The sequence below is a fragment of the Mixophyes fleayi genome, chromosome 9 (genome assembly GCF_038048845.1).
Source record: "Mixophyes fleayi isolate aMixFle1 chromosome 9, aMixFle1.hap1, whole genome shotgun sequence".
Classification (NCBI taxonomy): domain Eukaryota; kingdom Metazoa; phylum Chordata; class Amphibia; order Anura; family Limnodynastidae; genus Mixophyes; species Mixophyes fleayi.
This window is the reverse complement of record NC_134410.1, coordinates 22339417-22352145: the sequence shown is the minus strand read 5'-3', so window position 1 is coordinate 22352145 and position 12729 is coordinate 22339417. Positions and strand designations below refer to the sequence as shown.

Genomic DNA, 12729 nt, shown 5'->3' with positions numbered 1-12729 from the left:
TATCATTGATATAGACTATTTATAATGCATTGTTGCTACATTTAAATGTCATTCTGCAAGATATGTGAAAATGTTTCCTCTAAGGCTTAGTCCTGGGGTAATCATTAATTAATCAATTTAAAACTGTCTGTCTGCCAAATGTTTACAAACTAATTTTGAGCATAATATAACGAGTGACAGAATCCAGCTTTTCTTTTCAGGAAAGACAAGAATGACATAACAATATTTTAATAAATGATTAAACTATGAACACTGTGTTGTTGTTGTTGTTGTTGTTGTTGTTGTTGTTGTTTTACAATGTACCTTGTATTCATCAGTTCATCAGCATTAAGATATACAATGAACAAACAGGAAGTGGTTCGGTGTATTTTAATTATATCCACACAGTTCTCTCATTTTCAATTAACAATAATTAATATAACATATCTAGGGGGACAAACTCCTCTCTTAACAAGTATTTGCAACTGCAGACACACAAGCTATTACATAGCACTATATTATTTAACACAATAAAGGTTGGAACACTGAGACACAATTCTGTTTTTTCCAGTTTAAGGATCACGTTTTTAGATGGGGCCATGAGCTTTTATAAAATAAATTAAACTGCATTTAAAATATTGTACATAAAGAAATACACCCAGGTTTACATAGTTGGCCTGGAGTTGTATTCTAACAAGTCTTGAATTTTACAACTCGAGGGGAAGAAGTTTGAGATTTGGAGAAGAGAAGGCATTGTCTGTAGTGATTCTGGCAGAGTTGGAGTTTGTTTATTTGCTATGTTAGAATGCCAAAGCACTTTATACAATGGTGTCTCAATGTGTATGGTTAGATTATATACCAGGTATAGACCTTGTTGCTGTATGTTTATTTAAAGATTTCACAATAAAAAATAAATTTAATATATAGAATTGATACCATTTGACACCAATTAATTCATGGCTACTGTGGACAATATCCTGAGTAATTTCCAGGATATATATGTTTATTAAATGTTCTAATATAAGTGGGAAAGCACCAGAGTAAACACGTTTGATGTAAATCATTGCATTTAGATCTCAATTCCCTACAATTGTCCTACATTCTATAAACTTCAGTAACAGTTGGAGATCTCTGCCTTAAACTGCATGCAATGTAAACTTTGGTGACCCTCGTGCCTAGAAATGAAATCATTTTCTGCAGAGCCGTAATTTAAAATTTTAGCACCTGGGGGGGCGAAGCAAATCTGCCATTCCCCCTAGACCTCAGTTTTAACCAAATGAAACTAAAATATTCATAAACTGCGCCCTCTTCAGCGTCGCGTCCTGGACGGTCGCCCCTCTCGCACAGCCCTAATTACGGCCCTGATTTTCTGGCTGTTGTAGAAGAAGGGTTTCTATATGGTATAGAGAATGACTATAACTTATAATTATCATAATTCAAAGTGCTTTTATAACCCATCTCTTATCGTTACACAAAACTCGATCTGCAGCCAGAGAAGAGAAATCAAAGGTTAATTTCTGGGTACAAAATCACAGGACTCTACCAGTAGTTTCTTTTATGGAAAAAGAGACAACGACATTGTAAAGTTTGTGCATTATGATATCTTCCCATTGTTGTAACTCTGACTGGTTGATTGAGGTTGGTGAAGATCAATCTCGAAGTCTTCAACCTACTTTACAAGACTTGAAATTTCCATGAACTTTGGTCCTTATAATCAAGGCAGTCAGTGGCATTGAAATTAAGCTTCCAAGAGGCAGTTTGGTCCTTGTAGTCTAAGCAATCCACCGACGTGAAGCCAAGACTGGAAGCTCCGTAGCCTTGGGCAGAGAGAGATGCTGGTGACTGACTCAGGTGACTACCCATTGTGGAAGTGGCGATGGGGCTCAATGTGGCACCTGGAGCTGTGAGCTGTGGGTGCATGGGAGATAGGTAGGAGCTACAGTCCAGGCCAGTGAAGTAAGATGCGGATCCTCCATAGCTCTGAGTATAGGCTGGGGCCTGACTGTAGGTCATAGGATATCCAGCAGATCTCTGCATGCAAGGGGTCGTGCCAGCAGAAAGGGGATCTTGGATGGGAGATATAGAAGCTGGACTCCAGATGGAGACTGTGGCACTAGCTGTAGAGCTTGGGGTCACTGCTGTGCCAGGTGGCGGAGGACTATATTGGCCATTAGTACTGGCCTCTGAGTTAGTCTCTCTTGCAGGTGAGGTCTTCTTCTTGGCTGGACGAGGCTTGGCCTGTCCACTGCTCTGCTGCTGTTGCTGGCGACACTTGGCTCGCCTGTTCTTAAACCAAACCTTCAGAGATAAAGTAGGAGAATATAAATAGTTATAATATACATAGTTAATTAATGGAATGAAATTAAATATTTTATAGAACGTACTATATATGACAGGCTAAGAGTGCAGTGCTATGTAAAGCATACCGGACAGTAAAATTGATAATATCAACACTTTTACATTCCCTCATACAGTATGTAGATCAGAATGTTGTTTGATTTCCATGTAATTGGCTTCATTGTAGTAATAGAGCAAAAAAGATAGAGAGACGCAGACAAAATATTCCTTCAGATTCATTAAAGAAAGTAAAGCAAAAAAAATGAGTAACTTTGCACCTTGGCAAAACCATGTTGCATTGGAGGGAGAGGTAAATTTAAAATGTGATGACAGATTTATAGTTGGGGTAGGGCATGTCCTAGATCAACTTTAAATTTCAGTATAAGAATAAAGCTATCAAGTATTTGTGTACTACATGAAAAAACAGCCAGTATTTCATTTATGTGCAAAATAATAAACTAATATGCACCCCTTGCATTGTAACATGGTTTGTCCAAGAGCAAACTTACTCCTTTTTTTTGTCTTACTTTCCTTAATGAATCAGGCCCGGTATTTTTACATTCTCTTTCTTTATAGACATATTTCAGTTGCATCCCACCTTTCACCAAGTGATAAACATGTTTGGGGTTATATGCCTGCAGTCTGCTGTTTAGGATTTGCGACTCTTCCAACAGGAGTAGCTAGCGAACTTACAAGAAACATCCCTCAACCTCTATGGCGCTTGTAACAGCACCACCCATTGATTCATTGTCACTAGTTGGTAGAAAAGGTCTCCCAGCTATTTACCTGCACCCGTGATTCTGGCAGATTTATCTTTAAGGCCACTTCCTCCCTCATGAAGATGTCAGGGTAACGGGTCTTAGCAAACAGGGCCTCCAAAATATCCAGTTGTGCCCTGGTAAACGTTGTTCTCTCCCTCCTCTGTTTCCGCGGGGTGTCTAAGTTTAGTAATGAGAAGAGAAACAGACAATGAAACAAGGCAAAGTGACAAATCATTGTTACCATTTTATTTCTGCCTTCTTCAGTTTCCAAAAACAGAAAAACGGTGCCAGGATCACTACATTATATAAACGAGTGCCCTGGTACAAAAGGGAAGCTTTGCAAGCTGAATTCTACCCAGCCCCACTGTAATAAATTATAATACTTCCTGCATTTTATGGGCTGATATTGCCAAGTATAATGTCTATAAAACAGTGTTCTGTGTACCATATAATTGCTTTTGTCAACTGCAATGTTTTATTTTAATATTTTAGTTAGTAATATAGATAAAACAATGTTCATTTCATTTAAATCTAGGAACTTGACTTTTTTTTAACACACTTCATTTGCATTACAACATTAAGAATGTTACACTAACTCTAGTTAGTGTAACATTGAGATTTGTAAAATGAAAATGGGATATGTTTGTTAAGTAAAACTTTCATGCAGGCGGTAATATAATGTTATGTCTTCTGCAGAAACAAAATACTCCACTGAAAACAGTTTTTATATTATTTGTTGCATAATATCTTTTACTGGTAAAAATGATGTATAGGCCATGAAGACACAATGCAAGCTTTCAAACATAATATAAAATGTGTTTTATTTGTATTTAGTTACTGCAAATATTATTTTTACTGTTCATTTTTTTCCTCACCAAAATTAAGAAAGTAACACATTATAGTTTTTGCAGTTGATTTTATTCTAAATAAGTTTTTTCTCTAAAGGTATCTACAATAGCTATAATATTAGCTCTGCTGTTAATAGTTTTGATCTCTAATTACATTGCACAAAGTTCTAGTTTGTGTAAATTATTATATTGCCATTTGAGCCCCTAATTCCATCTACATTAAATTTTGGCTGTTTTCCACTTAAGATTTTATATTTCCGTACCTAGCTGCTCCCCTGCTCAGAATTCCTATGCAAATTAAAAATGGTAAAAATTACAATTTACAAATTACCCCAAAAAAAAAAAAAAAAAAAAAAAAGTAACGAAACGGAATAAAACCGAACTTACTTGGGTATCCTACAGCAGAGTGTAATAAATCCATCCCCGACCCACCTAATGTCAGCCCATTGACGGCATAGTGAGGTTGTTTTATGTAGGACATCATTTTGAGACTTGGGGTTCAGGAGGCCTGAGCTGCTTAGGTGGTTGAAGAGGACAAGACCCTCTTAGATTCTTCTACTTTACAAATATCTTCGTCAGGCTGGTCTGCAAATTTCCTTTAGATAATCCTGTAATCAAACATGAGAGAGCTGAAACTGTATTCCGCTCGATTGGGTCCAGAAAGCAGACACTATACCCTGTGTGCAAGGCTGAACATACTGAGTCCAGGTGAGATCAATGTTTGGTTTAAAAGCTCCCCCCCCCCCCTCCAGACCACTAACTAATTAAGTCAAAGCTAGTCAGGGACTCTCCGCCCACTCCCCACCTCTCCCATTACTCTCCGACACACTTCCCCCTAAATTTTGGGTGGAGACTTTCCAAGAACCAAATGTAGGGATAAACCACATTTAAGAATGAGGCAATAAAAGTTTGTTTCAATAAAACATATTTGCTCATCCCCTCTTCTCCAGTCAATCCGATATCCTAATTCATTTCTTTTAAGTCCCATATTATTAAAAATTTTAAAACTAGTTTATCGGGTAGACATATATTCAAAGAGTGCACCTATTTTATTTTCAACAATTTCCCATTGTCCATCTTAAAGATCACTATCAGAAGCAGTGAAGACGCATCGCTATTTCAAAAGAGAATTGTAGAGCTTCAGGTGCCTATATAAATTATACAAAAAACATTGGCTGTCCCTCGGAGCATAATGGAACTTTTATAGAAGAATTCCCATTGTCCTTAATGCATTTTAAATTTTATAGGGTAAAGCTCACAAACACTGAGCATCCAATGAAGCCAGGGCCATTGATAGTCAAATGCCCCTTCTTACAGTGAGTTCCCCAGGGGGGTAATGACATAGGACAATGGTTCCACATGGAGATCTTGGTGATACAAAAGGATTTATTTAACATGGGGAAAATGGGTAAGGTGTTCCCCAGCTAATATCCTATTACACTTTTTTGTTTGGGTGTCAATGACAATCACGGAGGGTGTGTTAATACTGTGCTAATTGGGTAAACATAGATAAGGGATCTGTTGGCTTACTTCATCAGAATCACATCTGGTAGGGAATATTCAGAATTATTCCCTTTACCCCCTTCAGGCTCTCACCCCAGGGAGTCTGTAACTCTTTCAGCCAGTGAGAACTAATAGTCCAAATTCCCTATACAACCACAACTTAATAGGACTGCAATAAACTACTCATTATAGCAATGATACTTAGTAATTGGCTAAAATCTTCACAATTACTGGCAAGGATATAGGATCTATAGTAATGTAGCTTCTCTTCAGTCTTGAATATTTCTTGTACCCTATATGCAATAAGCTACATATACTGTTTCCCTGAATAAAAGTTTACTACTGAAGCATCTAAAAAGGTTACATAACACCATGATGTTTGTAAATGTTAAATGATGATCTTAAGAGATATCTATTAGGGAACCACAATCATATGGTTTTATTAGTTGTTGTTACTGATATCAACACAGGCTTTGCTGTAGAAGCCTTGTTTCATAACCTCTGTAACTTATTTCCTCCACAGAAACACATACAAAGACATACAGGTAGCAATGCATTACTTTAAAACAGTAAATAAATAAATAATGAATAAATATAGCAAATTGTAGGGATAAAGCTGAAAATATATTTTTTGTAATGTTATTTAATCTTATGTTGTCAATTAAATAATCATGAAACTAAGAGACTAGAGGGGTTATATTTACTAAACTGTGGGTTTGAAAAGGGGAGATGTTGCCTATAGCAACCAATCAGATTCTAGTTATCATTTTGTAGGATGTACTAAATTAATGATAACTAGAATCTGATTGGTTGCTATAGGCAACATCCGCACTTTTTCAAACCCGTAGTTTAGTAAATATACCCCTAGGACTCGGGTATCAAAACACAAGAAGATCAATTTTGCATCTGCCAAACATGCAACAAAAAAAACCTACAAAAAACATTTCCATTGATTTAAAATAAGTATTGATATAGGAAGCAAATATTTTGTCTGACTTTCTAAGCCCTGATATTGGGGAATAATAGTATATTAGCCAATGAGGTGTGGATTTTGACATCAGTTCATGGTTATATTAATAAGAACTTCAACCCGTGTGAATTAAATAGATATGTAAGTTTTGCATAACATAGAACTAATCAGATATCAGATAGAATCCTCTTCATTATTTAACATTGAAAGTGCCCAAATCACATTTAAACTCCATCATTTGGGTGGTGTTTTTTTGTGAAAATGACGCATCAAAGCAAAGCGATATGTGCTAACTAATGACTAAACAATCCAAATGATTTAATTAACGCAAAGTACAACTTTCAGTCCATTTCTGGGATCTGAGCCTTCCTGTCCTACTGGCGCCTTGAAATGTGTTGTTTGATTTCTATTTTCTTTTAGTGCTTGATTAATCAAAGCACCATTTGCAGTTTTGCATTGTGTCATTCTAAGGAACGTTGGCGTACTGGGATTGTGGCCTGGTCACATTTTAAGGCAAGTCTCGTATTATACAGGACATGTGTTAATGTTAAACATAACAAAACAGTAAATATTATAGTAACTCTAATTTACTTAAAAAATGTAGAGCTATAGTTTACTAATACTAGAATCACAAAATTGCCATGCCCTGTCACAATAACCAAATGTTACTTTTGATTTTGGCTGTCGCATTCTTGTTCCTCTCTCTCATGTCTCTCACCCCTTACTCACGGATGGGTTTTCATTCTCACTTTTGTTTGATAGAATTACCATATGAAAGAATGTAACTATAGACATACTGACCCAGTCCCCATATCTGACTGATTAGTGTGGAGTGAGCTAAGCTAGCTAGCCCAGGTAATGTTTCCTAACACCTACACCTAGATAATTACATCCCACTCAGGATTCTGACAGGGGAGATGCAAACTTCCCATTTCTCCAAAATAGCCTATGTTTATATCCATGCTCATCACATTATCCCGCAAATAGAGTTAAAGGGCCTGATTCATTAAGGAAAATAAGGCAAAAAAAAGGGGTAAGTTTGTTCCTGGACAAATCATTTTACAATTCAAGGGGTGCAAATTAGTTTATTATTTTGTACATAAGTTAAATACTGTCTGTTTTTTCATGTAGCGCACAAATACTTTATTTTTAATAGCTTTTAGATTTTTACACTGAAATTTAAAGCTGATCTAGAACATGCCCTGCACCAACTATAAATCTGTCCCCACATTTTATATTAACTTCCTCCTCCAATGCAACATGGTTTTGCCCAGGAGCAAAGTTACTCCTTTTTTTTTTTTTGCTTTACTTTCCTTAATGAATCAGGCCCAAAAGATATTCTTCATATCTCGATTAGTAGGTTTGGTCTAAAAACATATTTTGGGCATCTGTGATCTCCCTCTTTATTTACCTATGCCATTGTCCAGTGATCATTGCTTGCAAGAATCTAATAATATATGAACAATAGAAACATTTATTATCCGTGGCTATCTTATGTACCAAGTGTTCCCCACACCCTATAGATTGTACATATCTTTTGGCAGAGCTATCGGTACATTCTGTTTTATGTAATTCTATTGTAGGAATATCTGTATTGTATCTATGTATGTAAATGTGTTTGTATCTTGATCCCCTCAATGTACAACGCTGTGTAATATTTATAAATAAATGATAATAATAATTTATTCATAATTGTTATTCATAGATACTGATCACTGTCACCACGGTCTAATACCTGCTGAAGCAAGCCAACGCCAGCTAGATTAATATTGACTGCTAATGCCATTTGTACTGAATATTAAATAGTATCAAGAGTAGGTATCACAGGAAAGTTTGATGTGTGCAATATATATTATTTTTATGTGTTTTCTTATTTGATGTCTTGCAAAATGTTAAGTGCTTTTTCTGCTTAATCTCTGTGTAATACGTTTACTCCATTAAACTGCAGAAAATAAATGTTTAGTAAATAAATACATTAGATTTAAAAAACAAGTGTTGATATATGTGTATTTTCTGTTATTAGGGCTTTAAAGCATATTTATGTTTAATTTTTAGGTTTCAGTTTATTACACTAGGGGTTGAGGAGAATTTACTGGTGTGGGGACTCTTACGGTTTTGTTTCGTTTTCTGCTGTCTATACTTTCATTTATCTTATTTGCTTTATTTTTATTAGGAATAATTTTGTTATAACTATTTCTCTGTTTTGTGGATCTTATTACTTTTTTGTGAATTTGTTTTTTTTTTCTTTTTCTGAAAAGCTTTTCTTTCCCAGCGATCATTGTTTTAGATGTTATTTCTTGATTTTTTAATGCATTTTCTGCATGTTTCCCCTCTGTTCCCACCTATGTAGATAATTTCAGAACTTCTCTATGCTACATGTGTGAGTTGACGTCTCACCCAGGCTGTATTCTGACCATTTGTTTTAATTGTAACAGGGAAATGTTAAGGCTTACTGTAAATACACTGTCAATTAAAATCAGTACACATTCCACAAGTCACCCATCAGCTCTCCATCTTTACAACAGATTAACTTGGCCCTCTCAGGGAGGGGTGGAGTGAGACACAGACAAAAGACCATCCCAAATTATTAGAGCTAAGCAGTTTGCCCCTGATAATTAGAGAGTTGCCCATCCCCAGCTGCCAGAGCCATAGCCGTATGTCTGTCTGTCCCTTTATAAATGTCTGTTCTTTTCTGTTGATATTGCAGACGCAGTTGAATTAGGTTAAGATTGTACATACCTTGCACCGGTTCCGACAGCCGTGAGTGTAATACTCAGTCTTGCTGTTTTCTGCAACAAAGCACAACATCACAGCCGTGTTTAGAAAACTGTAATAAAAGTACCAGGAGATCTCAGTACCAGTGTGATCCCTACACGTTGTGGGACGTAGTAACAGGAGTCACCTGCACTATGGACCTCGCAGAGTTAATGGGCTGAGTAACACAAATCACATTGGGATTAATATGTCAGCATAGAGGAGCTTTGTCCTGGGGGTTAGGGCAACTTAACCCTCCACCTGATTTACAGTCATCCACTGATTACTATATATATATATATATATATATATATATATAGTTATTATTAATTAGGCTCCATCAGTGCCTTTGTGTCTATGCATTAGATTGTTGGCTCTGTAAACAATCTTAGCCTCTAGTTTCACATCAGTCTTATAGCTGCACTGTTTATTATCCGACAGTGCTCCTCTACCTGTTGTGTTACTGTTATTTTTTTATATATTAAGTTGTATGCTCTGAAAATAAGAGTCACTTGTCTCTTGTTCAATTAGCGATTATAGCTCTGCTAGGTATAACTCCCATTTAGCTATTGAAGCTTGATTGGCAAATCCTTTAAACTGTTGTTTTTATATTTTATATCACTGTATTAGATTGCAGGATTTTGTGTTATCTTCCCGCCGTATAGGCTGCTTTCCATTTTTCTGTTCATTCAATTGTCATTTTAGTGGATAATTACAAATTAATGTTGTTTTCTAGCATTTGTTGGCAATATGGTTACCTCTCTATGCTGCTTTCGTATTTTATATTCATGCTTTAAACTTGTAAGATATATGGGCTATAACCCCAGCTCTACCCGTTTTAGATTGTCAGCGATTGCCACGTCCTTCCTTTGGATTAAAAGGTATATATTCACGTCTCTCTTCGTTACTCTGAATTGAAGATGGTAAAGGTCATGTCTGTTTCCACCATATACACTGCTAACATTCTCAGAAGAACTCTATATGTATATAGCTGGTAGCCAGAACCAATTGGTAGAATACCGTGTACATAAGTGGGAACCACTAGCAGCAGCGGATAGAGCCCAAATGCATTAAACTTTGACTAAACACTCTGTGGACTGTGCCTCTCTCTTTATGCTGCTTGTTTATTATATATCCTTTTATCGGATTGTCAGCTCTCTTGGCAAGATGCCTTCCTCTACTCTCTTTTACTTTAAATACATCCATTTAAAGTGCAAGCTCTTCGGAATTTTGTCTGCTCTGTGTTAGTGCCCTGTGTTACTGTGTTTGTTGATTATTATTCTTATTGACTTACTCTAATATACCGCAAGATACTAAGGGCTAGATTTACTAAACTGCGGGTTTGGAAAAGTGGAGATGTTGCCTATAGCAACCAATCAGATTCTAGCTTTCATTTATTTAGTGCATTCTACAAAATGACAGCTAGAATCTGATTGGTTGCTATAGGCAACATCTCCACTTTTTCAAACCCGCAGTTTAGTAAATATGCCCCTAATACTTGAATACAATACTGGCAGAAGTTTTCATAAAAAATCCATATACTAATTAATCCATATCTGATCATCTTATTAACTGTTAAAGAAAGATGTGAATATATAAAGGAGAAAGGACTAGTAAGTAGCATCACCTACCCACTTGTCCCAAACAAACATAAAATATAAGCATTATTTATAATATAAACTGAAGCAAATGGGAAAATGTCTGTATTATAGAGGAACAGAAGAGCCTAGTAAGTGGGTACTCCTAACATCCGTCCCTGACTCTTGAATATTTCTCATTACAAGACAAGAAGTTATAGAGTTTGGTAAAAACAGTGAGATTGTCACTTACATAGAACAAAAGCCCAACTTGTCCTCAGCATGTCTTAAAAGGATTTAAAAGTGAGACTTGTGCTGTCCTCTGGCTGAGGGAGATGAACGCAGATAAAGTGTCGGGGGTTTGTCAGAGCACATGGTGGAGTAGAGTGAAATTCCCGCAGTGGGAGGGTATTTTAATGACAGATTTGGTACCACAGGCAATGTCTTCTTAGAAAAAAAAAAAAACACCGGATCCTTTGTTAGAAACATGTTAGGACTTTGGCATGTATGAGTTAAAAATACAAAAATTCCAATAAAAACTCACGATGATAGGACAGGACAAGTTGAAGCGATGAAAAAAAATGATTTTGCCTGTAAGTTACAGTTAATATTCTAGCTATTATATATAGGTATTCTCTATACAATATATATATATATATATATATATATATATATATATATATATATATATATATTATTAATATTATTATCTTTGACTTATAATATATATATATATACACACATATGTGTGTGTGTGTGTGTGTGTATAAAACATAGAAAAATACCTTCGAACTACCAACTAACATAACTGCTATAATGACTTAAATGTCTAACAGTACTGAAGCGCTTGTAATCTAAGTGATAACGCTACAAGAAAGAAATTATGTGGCTTGGTATATTAGCACTGAATTGATTACTTTTGGTGTCTATTTATCCTGTTAAAATGAACCAGCAGTGTTCCAAGTTTACATATGTACCCAAACCCTTCTAATAAGTATCTAAATAATATACTGAAAATCATTCTATCTATCTATCTATCTATCTATCTCTCTATCTATCTGTCTGTCTATCTATCTATCTATCTCTCCATCTCATATATATATATATATCTATCTACCTGTATTCTGTACGGCGCGTTGCGGAAATCTTGTGGAACCCTATAAATAAAGGCTAATAATATAATAATAATAATAATAATAATAATAATATCTATCTCTCTATCTATCTATCTAGTTCAGTTTCGGTTCTTTGAATTCCAAGTGCATTGTCTTCCAGATTTCTCTTTGCAGGACACGGATATGTGAGTGTTAGTCGGAAAAGAGATGTCTCTGGATAAAGAGACCCTTGTGTTGTGTTTATTTCCCGTGCTGTTGACCCCAAACATAAAGAAGTTAATCTAGATCAGAGGAGCAGAGCTGTATTATCGGGGTAAGGACTTTAAATCATTAGTCATAATTTTATCAGGATGGCTAAACCTCTCTGTTTTAAATCTGGATCAGATATCCTGCGGATAGAAAACTGAAAGAGGAATGAGATTCGGGAGCCTTACCTTGGAGCAGTGCGGACAGGGAGCCAGGAGAGCAGGTAGAGGTGCGTGTCTTGCTCAGGATGCCACAGAAGGAAGCTGCAAGATGAGGGGCCTCAGTACAAAATAAGGATCACCAAAGATAGTTGGGTCACCATCTTTAAGCCGGAGGGGCGGTGATGTCATGGAGCATTGTGTGAATTTCACTGGTTAATATGAGGAGTGTGGCAGTGGGTTGGGGGTGAGAAGGAGGTGGACTGGTTAGGGGGAGGGCGAGAGGTCTAGTATGGAGGTGACTTTGCTACAATGCCCACCCTGGCGCGTGTGCTGTGTGTGTTGACTTAATCCCAGAGATGACATGCCGGGACCAATTAGTGTTTATCTCCCCAGACAGGATGCTGACACTTAGACTCCCTTGTGAGGCCTTGGGCAGATGTCCCTGTGGACAGATCTGGTCCCCTTTCTGGTAGGACGT

At 36.4% G+C, this 12729-nt stretch overlaps 1 protein-coding gene and 1 long non-coding RNA gene across 2 annotated transcripts; one reads left to right on the top strand and one right to left on the bottom strand.

Moving 5' to 3' along the window:
* Positions 1–354: 354 nt before the first annotated feature.
* Positions 355–12495, bottom strand: LOC142102195 (homeobox protein otx5). The gene is made up of 5 exons (XM_075186902.1): positions 12279–12495; positions 9138–9187; positions 4313–4533; positions 3103–3254; positions 355–2277 (listed from the first exon to the last, which is right to left on the bottom strand). The coding sequence occupies exons 3-5, from the start codon at positions 4407–4409 to the stop codon at positions 1654–1656; spliced, it is 873 nt and encodes a 290-aa protein (XP_075043003.1). The 5' UTR covers positions 4410–4533; positions 9138–9187; positions 12279–12495; the 3' UTR covers positions 355–1653.
* Positions 6951–8222, top strand: LOC142101490 (uncharacterized). The gene is made up of 2 exons (XR_012679027.1): positions 6951–7253; positions 8104–8222. It is a non-coding gene; the product is annotated as an uncharacterized LOC142101490 (long non-coding RNA).
* Positions 12496–12729: the final 234 nt, after the last annotated feature.

Bases quoted from the DNA above. Each gene is read 5' to 3' on its own strand.
- LOC142102195 (XM_075186902.1), bottom strand. From the start codon at position 4,409: ATGATGTCCTACATAAAACAACCTCACTATGCCGTCAATGGGCTGACA. The intron at 3,255-4,312 runs GTAAGTTCGGTT...TACTAAACTTAG, and splicing joins CTCTGCTGTAGGATACCCAA to ACACCCCGCGGAAACAGAGG. The intron at 2,278-3,102 runs GTAAATAGCTGG...TTATCTCTGAAG, and splicing joins TGCCAGAATCACGGGTGCAG to GTTTGGTTTAAGAACAGGCG.